The sequence below is a fragment of the Coturnix japonica genome, chromosome 11, assembly GCF_054131305.1.
Source record: "Coturnix japonica strain WE chromosome 11, WE-NBRP24, whole genome shotgun sequence".
Taxonomy (NCBI): domain Eukaryota; kingdom Metazoa; phylum Chordata; class Aves; order Galliformes; family Phasianidae; genus Coturnix; species Coturnix japonica.
The window spans coordinates 28777352-28801645 of NC_140673.1; the positions used below are offsets into that span (position 1 = coordinate 28777352).

At 41.9% G+C, this 24294-nt stretch overlaps 1 protein-coding gene across 3 annotated transcripts in view; it reads left to right on the plus strand.

Annotated features, from left to right (window-relative positions):
* Positions 1-23877, plus strand: part of TNNI3K (TNNI3 interacting kinase) — a 43251-nt gene extending 19374 nt beyond the window's left edge. For all 3 annotated transcript variants that reach the window (XM_085512465.1, XM_015870887.3, XM_085512466.1), the window contains 8 exons: positions 12244-12296; positions 13024-13076; positions 13446-13578; positions 15131-15240; positions 17899-17958; positions 18626-18795; positions 21229-21308; positions 23304-23877. In XM_085512465.1, the coding sequence (XP_085368591.1) occupies positions 12244-12296; positions 13024-13076; positions 13446-13578; positions 15131-15240; positions 17899-17958; positions 18626-18795; positions 21229-21308; positions 23304-23374 (730 nt within the window). In that variant the 3' untranslated portion in view covers positions 23375-23877. The remainder of the gene's footprint in view (positions 1-12243; positions 12297-13023; positions 13077-13445; positions 13579-15130; positions 15241-17898; positions 17959-18625; positions 18796-21228; positions 21309-23303) is intronic.
* The last annotated feature ends 417 nt before the right edge of the window (positions 23878-24294 follow it).

A 24294-nucleotide genomic window follows, 5' to 3' on the forward strand; every position in this document is an offset into this window, starting at 1 on the left:
AAGATGGACACAAATACTTTTTAAAATCAGTTTGGTTATTTTGGCGTTTAATTTTTACTTTTTATTTGAGAGATTCTCGGTTTATTTACAGCTTAGCACTATCATTTCAAAATAACCTTTTGTCCTTTAATAACTTAATTTCCCTTCCTTTAACAGTTTTGTGTTTTTGCATTTCTAAGAGCTAAGATCCAGACAGTGGCTGGTGTATACAGGAAAAATTTGTCCCATACTGTAGTGAAAATAGTCTCATGCTCTGTATATTCCAGGGAGGATTAGTGAAATACCCGACAGTATCAAATTGTGAGGGTTTTATATAAAAATACATCCTCTTGGTAAAAACAAAATATACTTCTTAGTTCTGCAGGTTTTCTAATAAGAAATTCTCTGTGGGAATTTTAGGGATTTGCTGTTACACAGATCAGCTGTAGGTTGTTTGAACATACAGCTTTCTGTCTTTGATTATTACCATTTTGCTTTTACAAGGAGTCCCATATAAGTTGTGAGGAAGACAACTGTTCAGTGAGGAAGAAATTGGCACTGGACAGAGATTTTTCTACCTTAACTTTTCTTTCTCAAATAAATAAATAAACACACATGTATTATATACATAGATGTATAGTTGTTAACAGCAACATGGCTTCACCAGTCCTAGAGATATGAAAACATTGATGAAAATAGCTGGCTTAAGCCCTAAGGAGCATCCAATTTTTAAAGCAAAAGATGGACTCACTAGAATTTGCTGTGCACAGAACAACCTGTCCATCAATCTGCAAAAATGACCAGCAAGAATGGCTACTTACTACCCCATTTTAACTTTCTTATACACCTATACAATACAATAAACTGGGATTGTGCACTGCACATCATTAAGATCTACTACCTGTTGTCTTCCTCCTGACACTGAAGATTCCCCTCTCCTCCCCCCGCTGTCTCCCACTTCATGCATCTTGAACTTTCCCACTGTGTCTGCTCCATAGACCCATACCTTTCCACCATTTACTTTCAGGCCCAAATGCTTTTATTTAGGAGCTGGAGTTCTTGTCTCTATCACGGCCCAGGCCAAAAGCCCCACACCCAAATACTGCAGTCTGAGTAGCTGTTTAAGGACAGTGAAGATCCAAAGCAAATGGCTCATCTTTGTACCTTGTCACTGCTGTTACCTAAATAGTTCTCCAATGAAAGACTTTTAAATAATATTCTCCACATCCAAAAGGGAGTCTCACTAAAGAGCCAAAAAGTGTATCATTGCCTCATAGAACTTACGTCAGATCACATTAGCGAGGGTCAAAAGATAAATTTGCTGCAAGGACATCAGTGTGGTTGACGTGTAGTGCTGACAGTAGCTTAACTTTTTAGTCTGAGACCAAAAGTCTTGTTTTCAGCATGAATCCCAGTCGGCCCACGGACACAATTACTAAATGAAAATCTTCATCATAATGGCACAGAAAGACTGAGAACGAAATTCTGACCCTCCTGTGTTAAGTTCTGCCAGTAGCTTCACAGGAGTTGTATTTTTTTTTAACCTTAGATTTTCACATAGCGTGTAACCTCCTTTGTGAGTTCTGAAATCTAATGCAATGCACATAATGCATTAAATGGAACTGCAACATGTCTTGGTAGAACAGAGAAGAAAATGAATCTTTTATGTCTCTACCCTGGGAAAGGGGTTATCCTGCCATTCTGAGAATAATTGGGAGTTCTATTTTGCTTTCCAGTTCTGAAAACAGATGTTCTGACAGCTACCAGCAATGGTGACATGTATCAGCTTATTACTCCTTATATCGAGTCTTACAGTGGTGAGGGATTGTAGTCATAATGATTATAGCACTTTAACAACAAAAGAGACTATTTTAGTATCAATTTAATTTAAGCCATCAGAGCTGAACACGGTTGGGCCCAGTCTTTGAGCAACTAACCCTCATTTGATGGCTGTAACTCTGTGAAACTTTCTGAGAGATGGCTTAGCAAGAAAGATGAAAGGGCGGACGGAGGCCTGGTGGTAATGGGGATGGTGTCTGCAACTGCTCTTTGTTATAAAACCCCCTTAAAATCTTAAAATAGCAGTTGCCTTTCATTAAACCAACAGTGTATTAAAGGTAGAAGGGTCTTTTCATGGCTGTGTTCTCCGGGAAAGGAGCATGCACTGAATACACTTTCTCTGTCTCTTGCCCTGAAAGCAGAGACTCGTGTCTGCCAGGCTGCAGCACTACTTGTTTTTGCAGTGTTGGGGTAATTACACACTTTGATTCTTTCATCTTTTTTTTCCGTCCACTGCTTCATGAAGAGATTGATGCTTGGTCTCACCATTTCAAACTGTGTGTGGCCTTATCAGAGCACAATTAATTTCTGATTCTGCTGAGCTTATTGTTAACCTTTTGTCAGCTCAGACCAGATTTATCTTCCCCTGTTTCTCACAACAGAGTCTCAGTCTCTTTCTCACCATCTGTCGTTTTCAAATTTCCAAGTGCCATTGAGGCAATAACGAGGCAATTTTGAGTTAAATCTTATACATACTGTGGGTTATATATATATATATATTTTTTTTTTTACATTAGTAAAATTAGTGAGTGTAGTGTTCATTGAAGGTACCAAATTGACAAAACTGAGCCTGAGGCTGCCTCCTGCTTCCAGGTATGTTCATGCACTCAGCACTGAGATGGGCAGTTCAGCACCTTTTTGTTGGAAGCATTTACATATGCCATATTTAGGAAGGGTGGGAGGTCTGTTTATTTCTTACAAAAACTGATGCCTGGGTTCTGACTAAGCTTATGAGGGCTGCATGCATTCAAGGCCTATGCAAGCCTTAAGCAGATCAGAGTTGGGGCTAGGGCTCAGTACGTCTTCTTCCCATTGAGAAAAGGTGATAGTTTTTGTTGCTACTGACAGAAGCCAAATTTGAACTGTGGCCATAGAAAAGACAGCAGTTCTGTATGATCCAAGCATCTGCATGTGACTGATGCCATCTTGAAGGAGGTTCTTAAAACAGTTCCATTTGCCATACCCAAATCACTTAAATATTTTGATAGAAAATATATGTATGAGTGCTAAAATCAGGTTCAAGATAAACAAAGAGAGTCGGGGCTACATTATATGAACCCATTACATTTTTATGATTACTTTTATTGTCCTGCAGTTTGGGTTCTGGTGAAGCTTGAAATCGCAGACAATGATTTGTGGAAACCCTGGTTGGGAGAGCTTCAATTTTATCTGTTCTAAAAACTATAAGCTGCTGAAATTCATATTCTTCACTTGGCTGTTCTTGCTCATATCTACATCTCTAACATGAGGGAGTTATGCTTTTTTGTTGAGACCATCAATATTACTTTCATTTTCCCTTCAGCATGTATGCTCTTGCCAACCTTTTCATTTCTTTTTTTCATATAATTTTCACTCTCTTGAATTTACTTGGATCAGCCAACGTTTTGATAAATACCATGTCAACACTGTTGTGTCTACATTCATTTGCTTTTATGTTGTAATTTACTCAGCCTTCCAAAAGCACTATGCAGAGACTGTCGTATGAAGATCTTGATCCTCAGAGTTACTGGAAGCTTTTGACCTCGCTAAAGCACTCTGTGAATCTTCCCCACATTCTCAGTTCTTTGAAGATCTGTGTTTGCAGTGCTAGTTCTTAAAGCCTCTATCTTTATTGACAGCATGCGATTGGTGTTCTGCTTCTTTATGTGTTCTTCGCTGAAAATTAAATCAATTGGAACAGCTTCCCTCACTCACTAAATCAATCTTCAATAGATTCTATATACATTTTTTTCTCACTGAGTAACATGCTGCCAAAGGCAAAGGATGTTTTGCCTTCATAGTCATGTTCCACGTTATCGTGCTACATCTAAGATACAGTGTGAGAATGTATATGCCTTTTGTTAGCAAATACATAAATAGCAAACATTTATTTGGCAAGGATTGTTTTGTCCCTTTTCCTCATTTCATCCAGATTCTCTTGAGAACAAACAGATTTGTGAATGTGGCCATCGTTCACTTTCCCCAATGATCTCAAAAGCTTCCTTTCTCATCAAATATCTACAAAGCACAGACTCCTTATTTAGTAAAAAAACAGAGAGAGAAATACATATATTTGTGAAAATATGCTGCTTCAATATGCATTTGTGTTCTCTGACACATTAAAGTGGCCTGAAAAAGAAGTGAGTGTTTACATAAAACCTTAGAATTTTGTTTTTGTTTTTCTGCTAAAAAATTGATATTTACCAAATTTTAGCCAATTTCTGAGCTACCTGTAAAGTCACAGCTGCTCCCCATTAGGATGTGACTGGTTCAGTTCTGCAGGGTGTGAGCCCTCTCTGTGCAGGGCTGACCCAGCTCAGGGCTGTGCGCAGGGATTGGTTTGCAGCTGTGACTCTCTCCTAAACCCCCACGTGTAATGACATTTCAATTCCCCTTGGGTGTACAAATCTTTCCCTGTCGATGAGAATGTCACAAACACCTTTTAAATAGCCATAATTCATGCCACATATGAAACAGCTACCTCAGTGTTATTGATTTTGTAACATCGTGACATCGTTGAGTTGATCTTTCCAAACTGAACTGAAGGTAATATTTTGTTTGGGACATACAGTGAGTTCCTTCTTCACTGGGCTGCTGGCAGTGCTTTGCCTTGATCGGGTGTAGAAACAAAGCAGCAATCAGAGCTTCATTTTCAATGATTCCTCTACTTGTTCTTCACAAGTTTCCCTACACAAAGCCTCACAGAATGCTGGGATCCATACAGCCTCTTTTCAAAGCTTCGGAGATGGAAATCTCACATCTCCAGGCATTGTTCTGCCCTTGTCACACCAATCTTACAGGGCTTTTCCAAAAGTGGCAGAGGCAGCAGGGTATCACGACAAGGATTTAAATGAGGATGAACCATATCACACTGTTAAGTCTGTATTTCTACACCTGGGCATCCACCACACCTCTGAGAGGCATTGAAACCTCAATTTGCAGGAAAATTTTGGAGCTCCTGCTATTGACTCCTATGTTTTACTTGGCCATCTTCTGCATACAGCCTGGCAGCATGCAATTCAGAAACATTGTTCAGGGAATAGGAAGGCAGCAGAGAAATATTTTTAATTGTTTTGAAAGCCTGACTCACTACCGTGAAGGCAGTTCTGCTCATGTGTATATGCTTTTGCACTGAAAAAGTCAATATTACAAGAAAAGTAATTTGGTCACTGATGAAATCAATATGTATATGGCTCACATCAGAAGACTGTGCAGAGCAATATCCTCTGAAATCAATGCCCATGGCAGGATATGCCCATTTATAACTTCACACTGATATTACAGTGATCCGCTTTGAAGATAGGAGTAAAGGATATCAGAAGCTGTAAATACAGAGAAGTGAGTCAGATCACCTTTTAGCCTACCTAGATACCACCTTTACTTGAAAACAGTTATCCCTTATTTTTCACAATGTATTGACCTCAGAATGTGGCTTTCACAGAATCTTTCCAAACTATCGTATCTTGCAGTCCAATTTATTTTCTAAATGACCCTCAGTTGAGAGTGTCATGTTGAACAAGACATGAATCTGAAATAATCCTGAAGCCTGGGAAAAAAAAACAACAAACCTTTGATTCAAAACAGCCTGTTTCTGCAAACTCAGGAGTGAAAGGACATTGTTTTTCCCAGCTGGGAGGTATTGTCAAACAGCAGAAATGCTGAGTCATGGCTTGAAGCAGAGATAGAGCACCTGGTGGGTAGGTAGGGGAGCTCAGGTGCATGTAATGTACCTGAGTGACCAGAAGGGCTGGAGCCAGGATCCACCCTTTCCCAGACCTAATTCAAGGGCTGGCAGTGGAGGTGAGTGTATCTTGCTAGAGATCCTTGTATATTTGGGGCTTTCTGAAGGTTGACAGCTTCTTGTCCTTGGTTCTGTGCCTGCAGCTGTAGTGTTTGAGACAATCCTCTTTTGTTGCAACCTGGGATCTTACTGCTCTGCTGTCACTGCTGCATTTTGCATTACACCATACCTTGTCCTTTTTCATCTGCTCTGCAGGTAAGACTGAAGAAATCATTTTGGTTACCAGTCAGTTTAGGACAGAGACATCATGAGAGGCAACAAGCCTCATTAACTGCCATTAGAACCAACTATTTTGGAGAATGTATGATGTAGGCTGTAAGTTTGGTTGACCAATGCTTTCATTTCACCTGGAATATCACTGTGTATTCAAGACTTTAAGGAACAGGTAGTCTTTTCATAGCTTACCTTTGCTTAAATTTTTAGGTGCCCTGTATCTATTGGCTTTGATTAACTGACCTGTTCCTCTGTTTAATCATGGGGCTTTTATGCTTTGTGTTAAAATAAGGTGCCTTTTTGGTCTTCTATGCCTTCTCAGATGAGCTTTACCTTTTTCTTCCAATTGTCTCCTAGCTCACCATGAGTTTTTAGCCACTATAAACTCTGATTCCTGTCTGAAGTTATGTGGTGTGGTGACTATAACTGAAGTTTCAAACTCCCTAGTGACCTCAAATTCTATATACATACACATCTTGTTTCTGTTTCACTTTCCAAATCATAAGCAACTCCATCAGACCCAGTGGGAATTAGTCAAACCAGTTTTCCCAATGGGAAGTCTTGTAGTCCAGGTTGATGGCAATGTGAAATTACTGAGGTCCTAAACATGCAACTGTCTCTTATTATTTCATAACTGTGGTTTTCTAACGTGGAATATCTGAAACAGCATTCCACTTTCAGTGCTTATTACTGCTGACAAGAAAAACGTAGTTTGAATTCTCTCTCTAGAATGAGCCAGTACGTCTAAGCTAAAATAGGTGTTAATGGAGGCTGTAATTAGTCCCTTCACGGAGATTCACGAAGAAGGGAAATTCGAAGGCACTGAGACATGCCTGCAAATGGTGCCCTGCATCCCCCCCTAGTGACCGCTCTGCGCACAAACCTCGATCCGGTCCTAACTCCGCCTGAGCTTCTTTCTTTGACAAAAGTTGTAGAGATCTTCTTTATTTTCAGTAATGCGTGAAGTTTATTGAGGTTACACCTGGGGATGACTATTTTTTTTTCCTATTGATAGCTGAAGAATGCAGGTTTCTAGGACTTACTTAGGAAAAAAAAAATACTGTCATTTATTACATGGGTCAATGAAGAACAAATTTGGAACATTTCCATCAGATTATTTATATGGGGACAGGAAATTGTGCTTTGCAGGCACACACATAAAGCAGACATTTCCAGACATTTCTTTCCATTCCAACTTAGGAAAAAAAGCAAATGCTGAAATCTTGAAACGTTTCCATATTCTCTGGCTTTGTTTCCCCACCCGCCCAAGTAAATGAGTTTCTTTTCAAGACCTCAAGGCTTAGTTTTCCCCGGGACATTAACCTGGGCTCTGCATGCTGTCAGTTTCCTGCAGGAATTGTGTTTTGTGGGTCAATGTGGTTCCATGTCTGTTGCACTTACTACGCATTACAGATGCAATGCATGTGCAAGGCACGTGTAACAGTGCAGGCTAAAAGCCTTCCAGCAAGGTCTATGTTTTAGTAATGTAGTCTGTGCTATAATAGCATTGAAGGTGATGCTGTAGTTGCTGCTTTTTGACTGTCAGAGTGACAGTCTTACCAACAAGGAATGCATCCAAAGCAGATGTTCAGCCACAGTACTTAGGCTTATCAGTTCAGAGGAGCTGAATGTTCAGTGTTATGTGGAAGTTTGTAGTGCTGCCTAAAGGCTTTAATTTGTTAATCCAGGTATTAGTAGCTATTGCAGGACTGTTCTGTTTCCCTAAATCCTCATTCAGCTCTGTTTTAAATGTTACCTTGTAAACTGGCTTCTGTTGTTTCTCTGGAGGAGTTTGTTCTGCAAAAATGCTTGTGTCTGAGTAAAATAATTAATATGCCAGTTGCATGTGATTAACTGAAAAGATCCATATTTCTGTTTCTCTGAAGTTATATAGTAACACTGTGTCACTGATGTGATCAGCAGGCAGGGAGATAAATTAGAAGTGGCAGAATATTATTTTTTTCTGTTCTTTGTGGATGGTCATCAGCAAATCACAGCTCAGCCCAGATCTGACTTTGTTACTGAGCTACAACTGACTAAAATAGAATTAACAATGAGGCAAATTTTTCATGCATTCTTTCAGTAAAAAGTGTTATCTGAGGCTTTTAAATGAAGTTAAGCATTAGCTGTTCCATGCTATGTCAAGCTGTTTTGCCAGAGAACCAGACTGTAGCAGAAATGACCCTCTAGGTTCATCTGGGAAAGCAGTAAATGGACTGCAATTTCCCTGCTAGGTCTGAGCTCAGAAATAAGCAGAATTACTGGTAGGAGTTGCCCTGCCCGGTTCTGACCCTCAGAGGTGATAATGCTCCATAAGCCGACAGACACACAGCTGGGGCACAGCACCACTGCGCTCAGAGACAAGGCCTCACTTCCAGACCTCATTAGCGTCTGAGAATGTGGAACTGAGTCCCCTCTTTTTTCCATACGTGTGATTTTCAAGAGGTGCAGCAAGGAGCGATGCGCCATCTGTTCTGTTACACGGGGAATCATTATATTGAATTCTCATTTCTACTTTTGGTGGGTTTTTTAGGGAAGGGAGGTTGTTGCTGTTGTAAAGAAAATAGCAAAATGATAGTTAAGAGCTGAGGCAGAGCTGGATGGCAAGTTTAACCTGTTCTAAATCAGTGTATGCTTTATTCAATGGCTATTTGTTAACTCAGACTGTGGGGTGTGGTAGAAATGAGAGGTTACAGCTATTAAAGTTCCTTTCAATACATTTTTTGTAGTTATTAAGGAATGAAACATCTCACAGCAGGATTTTTACCTTATGCTTTTTGGATGGAAGCTGCCCTGTAGTTCTAAACCTTTCTCTTTACAGTATTCACTGGAGATACACAACTGAGAGCCTGGAAATACAGATACTGACGGAAATGAGTGTTGATAGCTGCAGGGAGAATACAGTCCTTCTTTTAAGGCTACACATCATCATGATCAAATGAAGAGGGGATGGAATTCTGAGAGAACAGAGAGCTGGACAGGCAGAAAATAAAACACAGTGTCCCCGGTGTATGTGACAGACCATATGTATGGGCATCTTTACAATGCTGCAACACAAACACAGTCCGCAGAGTTTCTTAATGTGGATAGAATTCAGTCTTTGATTTTTCCTCCTGTGATGGAGCTGCAGCTAGCACTGCACATTGGCATGCTTACCCCTGCTCTGTCCTTCTTCCAGACTTTTCCTCCTGCCTCCTTCCCTTTGGCAGAGGATTTGAAACCAGAGCACCTTTTGTTGAATCATAGAATAGTTTGGATTGGAAGAGACCTTAAAGATTGTCCAGTTCCAACCCCTTTGTTGTGAGCAGGGGCGCCAGCCACTAAACTGAGCATTAGAACTGCTTTGGTGGAGGATTTGCCACCAGCAAAAGCGAAAGCCAGAGGATGCTGGAGGTGGTGCTCTTAAACCAGGAGTTTCAGTCAAGGTGTAGTAATTACTGCAGCTTTAGAGGAGCCACTGTTTGAAGCACTGTGTTGCTCTGAGGATGAAATTTTCCTCTCTTCATAAAGAAGACAAGTACTTGTACTAGGCTGGTTACTTGTTTTAATGCCAGCCACCTGGGAGCACAGCTCGTATATCCAATGTCCCAGTGCGTGGCTTAGAAACACGGCTCTGTCTGCTGATGTCCTCCAATTGTCAAGGTGTGCACAGACAGGAAACAGACTGGCTCCAGTTCCCCAGTGTAGTGATTCAATTAAAGTTGCAGTGGAAGTGCCAGATATGTACAGGTGGATTGTATGTGATGAATGCCTTTAGGTAGCACAAAAAAGTGAATTAGCGGATTCCCTATGAAATAGCTGACATGGACAGGATCACTCAGTCATTTTTTTTTTTTATTTTTTATTTTCTTTTAAAAAGGAATTTCTGCCTTTCCTATATTTGTATTTTCATCTTTTTTCTTATTCAGTGCAAGTTGTTAGATAAAGTGCCCCAAAAAGGGAATTCATTTCCAATTGTAACATTTCTTCTACTTCCTCTTATTATAAGCTAACAAGGTAAAAAGATATAATAAATTTCTATTCGGTTCTATGTAATTGGAGTATCTCCCTTTTCACAGTTCCAGTGTTAGAGTTACTTTCTTTCTTGGATCAGGTTTGCAGCTGTCCTGCCTCGCTGCTCACGAGACCACACTTGTGTAAAACTGTTAAATATTTATAGTCCTTTGTAGAAATCTTTTTGCAGCTGTTTTTCCTGTTGTAAGCTTCTGTTAAAGCTGTTGTAAGCTTCTTTCTGGAAATCCTCTAATTGTTAGGCTATATACATACATGTGTTCCTTCTAGATATTATCTACATCTATCACTATATTTGAACAAATAATATGCAAATAAAGCTGAATTTTCCTCACATTAACCTCAACAAATGCTTTTAAGCCACCATATTTCTCATAATTTATATCTGCAGTCCTGGTAGTTTTAGGACAAATCCAGTGGATTTAACGTTAAGCCTCTAAATATCTCTCTGCCAACAGCCCTAGGTAGAGTGCTGGTTACCCAGTTCTTTACACTCAGCCTTGTAGCTCCCATGGTTTCAAAGACTTCACTGAAATTAGAGCACCACCCTCTGTGAGTACAAGTAATTATCTTGGGTAAATAATGTCTTTGATCTCAGGCGTCCTGACAGAGGTTGCGCCATACAACTGTGGACTGAATAAGTGCTCCTGCATTTATTATCCCCTTTCCACATCAAGAATCTACATAGAGATAAAAACTTAGCATATACATCTAACACATAAATATAATATTTTCCTGGAATTTCTGTTTGCTTGCAGTATGCCTTACAGAGGTCTGTCAGCATCACCCAAGCTACTGAAATCCTTTTCATCCACAGTGCACAGGCAGCTCTGGTTGTAGCACATGGAGGCAGAGCAAAGAGGTGCAGGGACAGGCTGAGGCTAATTGTGCATTCCATACACAGTAACTTGAATTTTCAGGATGTGTTGGGCATGGTGCACAAGCGTTATATGGTATTTCTGTCTAAGAAATTCTGCTTGGCTAAACCACAGCTCTGGTCAGTGAGCAGCATGTGTTCCATCCTCAACAGGACATCAGATGTTACCTCAGTTCCTCCCTTGTTGCCATTCCTAGCTGCACCCTCCATCAAACCTAACTTTTGTATGGAACAGTTCTCCAGGGAGCTTTGGAAGGGCATGCCAACAAAGGTTCCACATCCCCAATCAAAATGCAATGTCAGTTATGAAAATGTGAATTTTACTGATAAATACAACATATAACTCGTGTGTGACCCTGGCTTGCCTGTGGGCTTCTTACTTCTCTGTATCAGAGTGCCAGGTGTTACCATTAAGCTGCTGAAGAACAGCTTCTGGCTCTCAATTATTAACGTGGTTCCATATCAAGTAGATGTTTGCAAGCTGATGTCTCTGATGATGAGTTGAGACTAAAAATTCCACCAGTTACCTCAGTTTATTTACCCCCTGGAATGTTCCCAGCACACTTAGGGCTGTGCTTCCATAGTCATTCAGGTTAATGATTTCATTGTGCACTGTGAAATGTTCTCATGCTTTGTAAGCCTGAATTGTGTTTCTGAGACTGGTGGACCAATGGTAAATCTCTTTTGAGCATAGTACTGCTAGGAATGATAGGAGTACATAAAAAATACAAGGATAACATGCTGATAACACAGCAGGATGATGTCAGAGCAGACATCTTACAAAGAGAATGGTTTTCCTTTGAACCTGAAGTCCTTGATTGCTATGTTGTGGGTTTCCCCAGGAAGCAGCTTAAAATGCTTTGTGTGTGTGTGTGTGTGTGTGTGTGTGTGTGTGTAAGTGCTCTTTGCTAATCTGGAATTTTGAATTAATGTCACTGATCAGCTGCCCTCACCTGTTTTGCTGTCAGATCTGCTGTTATGATGGCTGAACACAGAACCATACACAATGAGCAGGAAGCATCCACTTTTTGCTGGACATTGGCTTAAACTTACATCACCAGCAGCACTCTGCTAGATCTCCAAATCAAGATGTAAAAGGACATCATGTAATTGGAATATGAGTGGAGGACAGGACTGAAATCTTACAAATCACCATTAGAGTGAGAAGGAACAAATTTACAGGTTTTAGGCTGAGGAATGCTATAGGATGAATGATGTGTCTTCTCTTCATCAGCACCTGGAGACATCTTAAGGTGTTCATTTTCTTAAGCAGGGGGTTTTTTGAAGTTGTCTGTAAGACACTAACGATTATTTGTTTTTCTAGTCACAATATTCTGCTGTATGAGGATGGACATGCGGTTGTTGCTGATTTTGGAGGTAATGAATTTATGAAAGATCTATAAACTAATCTCAAATTGTCTAAAACTAAACGTGTCCTTACTGAGGAAAAGCTAAGGACGTTCTTCATTTTATTGTGAGAGGAGTGGAAAAAGACTCTTACAAATGACATTACCCCTATTTCTGTCTCGTCTAAGTTATCTCATGCTGTGGGTACTCTGCTATATGCATGAGAAGAAAGCCCAGGTAACAGTGAGGTGGATCCTTCTTAGTTTGGGTAAGTTTAAGTGGCAGGAAGAGAGTTGAGTGAGAATGAAGGCATGTTCCATGCTGCAGACTCCCTTCAGACAAGTGCTTGGAATGTAAGCATGTTGTGATGTGCAGGTCTGCAGCCAAACCATAGAGTGATAAGACAGGCTTATTTCCTTTTAGGTTAAAGACCAGAATGTTATTTATTTCAGTTACAGACTTTTCTTATTCCCTGTGTTCAGAAGTAGGCCAGGTTATGTTCTATGGACGTGTAGCTTGTGCATTGCTGTGGTGTCTGTCAGCTCCATGGGAACGTGTTTGTGTTGGAGGGTGGAGGTCAGTGAGTTGGGTTTGGCTCCTCCTGAGCTCCTTCACATGGGCACTACTGCTGTGCAATATCAGGGGGGATTTTCTAAACCCTGGTATTATTAAGAAATACCTTTTACAAAGAATCTTTTACAAGGCAGGTGCCTGTGGTGACTAAACAGTAAAACCAGCTTTGTTCTGTGTGTTTCAGAATCAAGATTTTTGCAATCCTTGGATGAAGACAACATGACAAAACAGCCTGGGGTTTGTTTCTTTAGTTCCACGTAGTTACTGTAAAGCTTAAGGGCAAATTCATGTTAGGAGAAAATGACCTTAAAATAGGTTTGTTTGGACTGATGAACTGAAGTAGTGTTGGAGATGTTTTAATGTTCGTTTTTTCCTCTAAGTCTCTTTTATAGCAGAGATCACAGAATACAAAACAATTATTAATCTGCAGTGGGAATAACTTTTATACAGCTCTTTCTTGAGTAGACTTATCAGTTATCTTATGGAGCAATAGAGGCAAGGAAACAAAAGGAAGCTACCATATAACTAGGGGAAAAAACACTGGAGGAAATAAACTCTGTTAATATATTGTATAATATGTATCTATTTATGTTTCCTCGCATACAGAACCTGCGCTGGATGGCCCCTGAGGTGTTCACTCAGTGCACAAGGTACACCATAAAAGCTGATGTGTTCAGCTATGCTCTGTGCCTCTGGGAGCTGCTAACAGGCGAAATTCCTTTTGCTCACCTAAAGCCAGGTAAGATCATCAGTGAATTAATGTTTCAAGGGCTCTGAACTAGTTGTGTGGAAAAGGGTTAATTGATGTTTTACTAACCATCATTATTAGGTGCTAAGACTCAGTGAAAGGCACAGATCTACCCCACTGTAAGGCCATGTGCTATTTATTTTTGTTACAGTAGAGGTTTTCAACCTGCCATGCCACTGGCAGCAGCCTTTGCTCTTTGACCTTTGGTTTGGGGTGGGTTTGTGTATGTGCCTTTGTGCAGCACTCTGCACACAGGAGGCAGCCTGATGGAACTGCACTGATGCATTTCACTCCAGTAACTGAAAAATTCATGAAAAATTGTGGATTTCTTAAGTGGGTTTGAGGTACAGAATGCAGCTGCCGGGGGAAGAGATGTGCAAGAGTTGTCAGGTGGCTTTCAGATAAATTGTTTTCTTTTATTCTTGGAGACAGCGTTTTGATCTTTAAAAAGGTGGTTTTCTTTTAGTTCATACAAATGTTTGGGCACAAACAGAATATAAATGGTGCTAATATTGCATAAATCCATCTGTACTCACTCATCTATTTTCCCGGGTGCATCTGTACATCTAATTCTGTCTCTTAGCTGCCTATCTCTGTACAATTCCCTGGTTTGGTCAATTGCTTTATAAGTTACTCAAATAATACATGAAATCTAACACATTCTTTAGTGCAGTCTCTCTAAAGTATTTTTAACCAGTATGATTATTAGCTGAAGAAAGAGTCCTGCAGATAGAGAAAGGAGGCTAAAACGATAGTGACAGATAAACTTTGTCAAGCACAATACTTGCATACACAGATGAAAACACACTGTTTTCCCCTCCTTTTGTTCTAATCCTGACCCTGTGAAACTGATGGCAGAAATTCTGTTTATTTGGCACAAGATCTGCCAGCAGGTAGAATATTTCATTACCTTTGGTGAAAAGAGGGAGTATTCTTTACTGAAATCTTAATTCATTTTGCATTCGCCTTCTCTTTTTTTGTTTTGTCTTCTAGGCAAAGCATGATTCCAAAACTATACTCACCAGAGTGCAGCCAACATTAGGCAAACTGGGTTTGCTTCTTCTGACCATGTTTAGACCCAGTGTCAGGATTTACATGATATTAACATTCTGAAGCAATGGTATGCAGCCAAAAGCTGCAATCAGAATGGACTGTGGCTGAAATTATTCTTATCATTAAGGCTGTGACCGTAATGGGATGCAGTTAAAAAATTACAGTATTCTTGCTATCTCATGATTGCAATCTTACAGCTCTCTGCATATTCCACATACTCTGACCACAGGTCATTTTTTTAGGGCTTAGACAGAATTAGGTTGTCTACATCCTTGCTTGGTCATAACTATAATGTCATTCCATTCAGTGCCATGGATTGTGTTAGCTGCCTGTAGAAATAGTTTGGATTTGGAACTGCTACATGATTTACCAATGGACAGGGTGGTCATGCGCTTTGTGCCCTGGCTGTGTGTCAGCAGATAGGCTGTGCTTTCCTAGGGGCTCTGCACCTCCTGGATGCTCACCTCTTTGTGCCGGGCTGTTCCCACAGCGGCAGCGGCGGCAGACATGGCGTACCACCACATCCGCCCGCCCATCGGGTACTCCATCCCCAAACCCATCTGCGCGCTGCTGATGCAGGGCTGGAATGCCTGCCCAGAGGTGAGTGCCGCTCCATGCAGCCCCAGCAGTGGGGTCAGCCATGGGTTCAGCTCCACACTCCCCAAGAGCTCACTGAGATGAATTCTGCAGCAGAATGCTCTGGGACAGACAGTGGTGTGGGCTGAAAGCACAGAGCTGATGAGCTGATGGGGCAAGCAGATGATCAGGGAGCCATTCATTGAAAACTTGAGGGAATATGTTGCAAAAGTTCGGTTTTGATTTGCAATGAACAGAAAAATACTGTTTGCTCTCAGACTTCTGCAGGTGTTTTCAGTGAATTATTGATATGTTTCCATGTGAAAAATGAAATCTCTATCATCAAAAGAGTTGCTCTAAAAATAATGCTAAAAAAGTATAAACTTCTGTTTTTCTACCATGCCCTAAAGCCATTCCCTGATGCACTGAAAAGATATCTGCACGATTGCAGAAGACAAGAGGGCCTGGAGGCAGCAGCAGAGCCCTTCTCAGCACCATTCCAGCTCTGGGAGCAGTTATGGTCAGGCTGCAAACACTCCTCTTTCCAGGGCTGCTTTCTTCATGGCAGTTACTCTCAGCACACAATGTTCAGAACTTCTGATTCCTTTGTGTTCTTCTTCTCCAATTGCTATAACAAGTGACTTTGGATTCTACTTTCCTTTTCTCAGACAAAGGTTAGATAAGACTAATGTCCAGTCCAAAGCACTGGTTCCAGTAAGGTGATGGCTTAGTGATACATTTACAGTCCCTGTCCTGATTCTGCTCCCCAGCCCCTTCCTGGCAGGGCTGTATGAGAAGCTGTACCTCCTTGGCTCTGTGAAGCACTGCTCAGCAACAATTAAAACACTGATGTGTTATGAACAATGCTCATCTCCTGAAGCCAAAACAGTGCATCATATCAGACACTGTGAAGAAAAGCAACTCTGCCTCAGCTGAAAATAAGACAGTCCCACATGTTTTGAAGGAGCATTTTGGATCTGTTCAGGACTAATGCATAAAACCTTGGGTTCCAACACCAGCACTTGCTAACTGGAGAGCATGTGGTCAGTGTAAGATTCAGCAAAGAGAGACAGGTAATCGTGTGCCTGAGCCTGTCCTTGCTCTGGATACCTGAAAGCTTTCTTAACTGAGTGAACTAAAGCGCATGTAGGTGTTGTAGCAGGATGGTGCAGAGGGAGGTCAGTGTGACTCTGGGCTGCCAACTGACTTTGGAGAGCTTTGTCCCCTTACTATATTCTATGCTGTAACCTTATGTTTCAGCTTAAAAATGCAGATAGAATGTGTTTGCTATGCAGGGTATGGTTAGCTATTTTATTTTGGTGCTATTAGTGTTTTCTGGATACTTGAATACGCTCATCTTCCATTTTATGAAGTAATGTTATATTATGGATGAGGGGGCTGTTAGTTTGCTTTATTCCATGTAACTATAAAGCTAATAACCATCAGCAAGTAGCTCCCATTCTGATTAAAGTTATTAATAGGATGTTATATTAAATTGTTGACTTAAGCGAGCAGTATGTAACAGATAGAGTCTTGTATCTTGTTAGCAGCTCACTGAGCACCAATAAAAATAAAACACCATTTTGGAATTTTAATGCACTTTGCTGCTCATCAGTTTCAATCCAGTATCACTTCATCTTCCTAATGCTTGAGAACTGTGTGGCAGAATTAGAAGGCAATTGATAGCTCAATCAGCCAGTGGGCAAGTCGAATTTTGCACAAAGTGTGGGGAAAAAACTTACTGAAATTGGATTTTTTTAAAGGCCTTTTTCTATATGAAATGACTTTATGCCCAGTTACAAAGACTCTGAATTATGTCTGAAGGCCTCAGGAAAGTTCCAGTAGGTCCAGGGGATGAAGAAGAAGGAGAGCCTTTAGTCAGCATGTGAGCTGTGTGCTGTGCAGGGAGCACCTGTCCTAAAACTGTCAGGACAAATCCCAAATGCTCCTGTGAATTCACTGCACAGATTAAAAAGCATTTATTTTAAAGTGATTCATTTACACCATATATGTATCTAACATGCATAATAATCCCTGACTCAGCGATTTCATTCCTCACAAGAGGAGAGAACAAGTGTTGCTACTTAATCACCATAGCAAGCAGAACAAATGAAATAATTAAGCAGTGAAAAGCATCACCATCCCATTCTTTGTCCATAGTACTTTGTCCAGAATTACACTGAAGGTGCAAGGATATGCTTCCACTTTTATTAGAGAGAGGAGTCATCTGTTAAGGGAAAATGGTGAAGTAAATGGTGAACTTCAGGGCTCAGTGGGTGTTTAAAAGTCAGAATCCTCCATCAGGAATGATGCAAGCACACAGAAATGGGAAGGTGAGGGTTTCTGTAAGGGCAAGTATTGCTCAGGAACGTATCCTCTGATCTTCACAGCTGTTGTTATATTAAAAATCTCATTTATAGGCAAAGAGGAAGCATAGCTTATATATAAGCATAGTCAATCATCTACTGTTACTTTTACAGACATGTTATGGCCCAATTGTTCTGAGTTCAAATCTGATTGTTTCAGGAAAAGAGTACTAATGTAGATAACATTAAACACACATCTCAAATTCAAAGGAGGGGCATGGAGGGGATTTGTTGCTCATCTGTCTGTGAGTCTGTTTAACTACTAAAGTTGCTCCTTCTATTTTACACAGCTCTGTTTTTCCTCTTGTGTTCACAGGGCAGACCAGAATTCTCAGAAGTGGTCACAAAGTTAGAAGAATGTCTGTGCAACATTGAGGTAAGGCCTTTATTTCTCCTGTGGAACATCTGTGCCTGTGATGTATGCACAGAAGTACGAGGGGAGAGGGGCAGGTAATGAGGAAAGCATTGGATTTGGAGTCTGCAAGCTGCTCCATCCTGTTAAATGCTGCATCCAGTGAAGGATGAGAACTCTCCCCCTAATTCTTAATATTTTTCTTCTCCTTGCTCAGCAAATAATTTCTGCTCCTTTTAAATCTCTCTGGACCCAGGTGCAGTGAGGATATCTTGCTCCAGCAAGGCTGGAGCTGCTGCTGCTGTGTACATTTATATGTAATGCTCTTATGTTCACGTGCTAGTCCTGTGTTAGCATTGTCCCACCAGGCTGAGCTCCCACCCTGAGGTACCCAGATCAGACTGCTCCCACCACACAGCACTGCCACCATTCAGTACACATGGTGGAATCCCAGGTGGTGGTTTCCATAGGGGAGGCTGGAATGACTCCTGGCTACACAGGGAATGCTCACAAGCCACATCACTCATGCTGCCTCACAGTCAAGAGTCACTGTTCTTTTTAGCCAAACTATAAAGGCAATATGGAGCACAAAGTTTGCAAGAGCTGAGGAAAAAATAATGCACTGTATGTGTTAACAGTGCCTGTTATGGTGCTTTTTTTGTTGTTGTTTTGTTTGTTTGTTTTAATGCAGCTGATGTCTCCAGCCTCCAGCAACAGCAGTGGTTCTCTGTCTCCCTCCTCATCCTCTGACTGTCTTGTTGCACGTGGAGGACCTGGCCGCAGTCATGTCGCAGCACTACGCAGTCGTTTTGAGTTGGAATATGCTTTGAATGCAAGAGCTTACGCTGTCTGGTCACAGAGGTACGTACCTGTCCTTGCAGGCAAGGAGGGCTCTTGCTCCTAAGCAGCCATAGCTCTTCCCAGGGCTGCATGGCTCACCTGCCTTAAATGGGAGTTCTCTGTAGCAGGGATTGCCCCTCACTACCAGGTAAGGCTGTTTAAGAAGTAGGAACACCCTGGGTTATGCATCACACAGAAGATCCCCTGCTGGGGTTGACTGGAAGAGTGCTTTTGCAGTCCTGTCTTCTCCTGTAGTTGCTATAGCACTGTGCTTTGGGTTATCTGAATGCTGATGAAGCTGTCCCATTGTCAAAACAACAGCTAAGCATTTGCATTTCTCACTATGAATAGCATCAAATTAGTGGAAAATCAGAACCTGTCCTGTGTAGGCTCTACACACGGAAAGGGAGGGATCTCAGCCTCACTAAGCATTGCCTTTGATGTTCCTGCTGGGATTTTGGTCAATATATATGCACAAAAGAATAAGAGTTTGGGCTATGTTCCATGACAAGGAGGCAAAGGGACCCATGGATACCCCACTGGGACAGTGGGGTATAGGAAAAATGTAGGGAGGTGGGCCTGGATGAATGGTAATGGCAGCAGCAAACTAAGGGGGTACAAAAAACAACTTAGTTTACTAAATATTATAGCGTAATGTGAGATAATACAACAATACTGTAAGATTGGAAATAAAGCTTATAAATCAAATAAGATAAGGGAGGAGCTGGGGTTCAGAAGCTTTCTTACTGTAATGTTGTAGGCAAAATAGCCAGAGAGGCAGTGAGGGCACAGAAGAAAGTCTGGAGACCCCCAGCCCACTTTGTCCATCCCTCCAAATGAAAAACAGAAGCAGAAAAATGAAGTCTTCTGGGAGCTGTAGTTAACTCTTTAACTCCCAGCACACCATGTGGTGTTATGATGTGGAATACCAATGAAAAACCATCATCATGGTTTTGCCATGGCAGCTCCCAGTATTTTTATGGCAAAGCAACATGTGGGGTCTGTGCATTACTGTAACACCAAAATTAATATCTGAGGCAGAGTAACCTACTACCTGGTTCTGAGGCAAAGGTAGCAGTCTCCTTCCTCTGACCCATGGGGACTGAGTGAAAATGGAATGGTGCTCTTAATCTCTGTCAGAAGAGCTGTGCTCTTAGTCTAAACTTTACCCTGTAGCACCACTTAGCAGTCAGAAATTGTAATAGCAGAACGCTCATTGCTGTTAACTGGAACATGGGAACTGAGAGATACAGTCAGCTGAACTGAGGAGCTGCATCAGAGGAATGAGGCTGATCGAACCTTTGCCCATTTGGGGCAGTCACTGAAATCTTCCACTTAAAAATACAGATGACACCCAAAATGTTCATTGGAAATGTAAGAGGTGCCTGGAATTACTTTGCCATGCCGACAGGACATGGAAGTGGGGGCTGAGTCAGCATAGAGGAAATGTGAGCCAGCCTTTAATTTTCTGTCAAGGGGCAGATTGCCATTACTCCTGAGTGTAATGGATGTGCAGGAAAAGGATAAGAAAGTGATGGGTTTAGGTTCTACTGTAGCTACAAGGGCAGGAAACAGGGAGTTCTTGTCCTGTAATTCAGTGTTCTCCATAACATGCTGAGGCTTGTTAGCACACCAAAAGGAGATTTCCTGTAGCCCGAGCAGTTACATAGAGTTGGGAGCTTTTATTGCATGTTCTGCATTACAAACTAACAACAGACAGCGCTACCAATAGCACGCAGGAAGGGTTACCCAGAGGCACAGCATTCAGCACAAAGGGAAAGGTTTATTTAATTTTTCAATTATACATGACACTGATGTGATTAACAACCTCACTTGCTGATGGCATTTGTTCCTTAGGGCTGTTTATTTTCTTTGTTTGTTTTGGAAGTATGATCATTTTCAGCAGGGCTGGGCCGTGTTTTGGAGTTTTTCCCCTAGTCAGGCTGTTTTTCCTGGGCTGTCGCCTGCTGTGACACCTTTGTGGCCCATGAAGTCCTGTGCAGCACGCAGCTCTATTTCACCACAGAAACAGTTCTGATGAAATCTCTGTGTACCATGGGGTACAGCCATGGCACTGAACTTGTTTGTTTCTTGCTTTGTAACTTTAGCTGTGTTGAGCAAACACAAACTTCCCTCCTGCATGGCAACTGTTGCTATGTGCAAAGTAATGAGAGGTGAGCTGCTGCAATCTCATAATGAGCTGAATGTAATAGCAATGCATTTTAATTGTCTGACAGGGCGGCTTAATGTCAGCTCATCACACTGTAGGTGCTCAATGTTGATGTTTCACTTCTCTCCACCTTTAATATTCCCCCACCCCCAGAGCCTGACGACAATGTCTGACAACAATTAATGGTCTCTTTTAAGTAGCTGGTGTATTTCACATGGCTGCCTCTTCCTTCCACAGCTGTACCTTAATCTTTTGTGAACTGACAGCTTCTATCTGATTTGCAGCACTGGGCAACACCCTTCTCAGGGTCTGTCTTTGGATGACATGAGGAGAAACTTCCAGTACCCTCCTATTGACAAAAATGGTGAGTTATTGCAGAATACTCCTCCTAGCACTTCAGTGTGTTTAACCAGTGCAGAGCTGACATTTTAACAGCCTGATAAGAAAACTGATGCTCGGTGCACACTGGAAGTTACAGCCAGCAGGAGCTCATGATGTCTCACCCCATTCTACTGCAGCTGCTGGCCCCTTTCCCTCTGTGCCCTCCCTGGCTTTTGGGAATGCTCAGTCTGTGCATGTGGATCTGTGAATAAGGAGAGGATGTGGCATTATATCCTCCATGCTGCTCTTGTTAATAAAAAATAATAATAATAATTTTTTGGAAAAAAAAAAAAAAAAAAAAAAGCTAGACAGACCTATTTCCAAAGTACCACAGCAGCAGGAAAGCATCCCATCACACTTGAGCATATTTTTATGCATTGCCCCCAAAGCAGCATTCTGGCACTTCCCAGCCCCTGTAAACCTCTTGCTGGATAGTTCTTGTTCAGCTCTTATCTTGCTGGCATCAATTTGGAAGTCTACTTCTTGCTTTCCCACCCCCTTTTCCAATGGCTTGTGAAGTCAGCAGCTGCCTCTTTGAAGTAAAAACGTATACAACTTTTAAATAGCATATGAAAGCATGTATAGTATTAGGGTGCTATCAACCAGACTGGACTGAGGTAAATCTTTCTTTCTTGATGTAGAATCTAAAGGTAGGACATTAATCTCATCTTCATGAGATCTTCATGCATATGATGCTCAGCTGAGCATCCAAGAAATGCCTTCCCTTATTGAAAGCAGCTTTAGTACATGGTTTATGCTCAGCTGTGAAGCAGCAGTAAATCCCTGTTCAGTAACTTTCTGTGCAGCAATATAGAAGCGAGCATACACATCCAGTATGTGATTTTGGAAAGGCTCCAGCTGCCATCTCACAGTGCTGCTCATTCCACCATCATGAGCTGATCTGTTTGCCCAAACATCCTAAGATGCTTCAGGGCCATGTTGACAGGATGGCACTTCCATGTTTACGTGCTGACACAGACTGAGCTCATCCCCTGTGACTGCAGCATTCAGTGAGCAAACCTGAGCACAGCACACAGTTACCTTCACCTTGTGACAACACCACAGATGGTGCTTCCTATGTCTGCTCAGAGCCGTGCAGACAGTCTGGCTCTTCCCAGCTCCCAGCTAGACATGACAGTCCAGGAAACCCTGCATGCACAACAAAGCAGGAAGGTATTTTCTGTCATGATCTCTCGTGGATGTCAGTGTGTTGCCGGTATGCTCAGCAGTGCAAGATGTGAAACAAAGATCTGACATACTCTCCCGAAAGGACCACAGATCAGGCAGATGCTGAGGCTTTGGCACTGCCCATCTCTGTGTGGTGGGCAAAGGAGATAAACAAAAATGGTGGGAGCCATGGGCTGATGGTGGAGAATAGCAGTGACATCAGTGCTGAGGAGCAGAGGCTGGATTCTGAAGGACAGCACAGACTTGTGAGGAATATTGATATGCTTCATTGCCCAGCTCTCAAAGCACAACATGCCCTAATTAAAAGATAAACCAAGGTTCCCTATGCCTCACAACTTTGCAGTGTAGTGGTCAGCTGGAAAAACTCATTGGAAATTCAGCTCTGTTAAGAGCAGCTGCTGTCCATGCTGATGCTCATGATGTCATGTGCATCAGAACCAAATATATTTAAAAGCATTTGCCAGAACGCTGGTTCTGAGCTCTCTTAAGCCCTAATTGAAAGGAAAGAATGAGGTATTTTTAATGTCAGATTCCCACTATGCCATTAAAACAATAAGATTCATGGTTTTTTACTACTCTTCAAAGCTTCTTTGTGCCTATCATGACCTCTTCCCATGACTGATCGGTCTGCTTACTTTTGCAGACAGCAAAAAGGTATTAGCATAGTCTGTGCCTACGTGCCAAAATTGCATGCACATCATTTTGTTGTCACTGTCACTACAGAAGAAGGCAGAAGTAGCACTTCCACCCTCATGTGAGGATGCACTGAGCTTTGCTCTGCACCTTGCAGGGTACGTGTCGGATCCCATGAGCACCATGAGGTTTCACTCATGCAGCAGCAGCTTCGAAGAAAGCAGCTGACAGCACAACACCTTCCTGCAGAGAGCTGCCAGGAGCCAGGCAGTGAAAGTCAGACTGGGCAGCCCTGAACAAAACCACTTCATCTGCTGGTGGCGAGCATCCCTCTGTGCTGTGCACCAGCAGCTGCTGCTGATGTGGAGGAGGCAGCTTCTTTTGGTGGTGCGTATTTGTTCTTTAACAAAGCTTTTACTGGCATCATGTGCTTCAGTTGTTTGGTAACAAAAAGGCAACACAGGCACTCCAAAACAAACCTTTAACCAGAAGGAAAACCTTCAATGAAGCAGGCTTAGGGAACAGACTACAGATCAGGGCAACAGACTGCACTTACATCCACATCAATATGTGCCCACCCATGGCTACTTTGTACCATCTCCTGGTGACATTTCAATAGCAGACACTTGAAAACAACAGGAAAAACTTTTGCAGTCTGAGAAGCTCTCTACAGGGCCAAGTGCTTGTAAACAACTTTACTGGTAATTAAAATGGCTGGCACCTTGAAGAAAGTGATGTCTTTGTTAGTGTCTACTAAAGAAGCACCAGGCTTCAGGGGAAAGCGTGCTGCAAAGCAGCGATCAGTTCCCAATACAAATGAAAGCTCTGCAAAATACAAATTGCTGAACAGAATCACACAGAATCACAGATTGTCAGGGACTGGAAGGACCCTGAAAGGATCATCCAGTCCAATCCCCTGCCAGAGCAGGAACACTCAGACCAGGTCACACCGCAATACATCCAGGCAGGTTTTAAGCATCTCCAGGGAAGGAGAACCCACAAGTTCCCTGGTCAGTCAGTTCCAGTGCTCTGTTACTCTCACTGTGTACAAGTTTTTTTCCCACATTTCTGTGGGCCCTCCCATGTTCCAGTCTGCACCTGTTGCCCCTTGTCCTATCATAACATACCCTAAAAGTCAACTGCAGGAA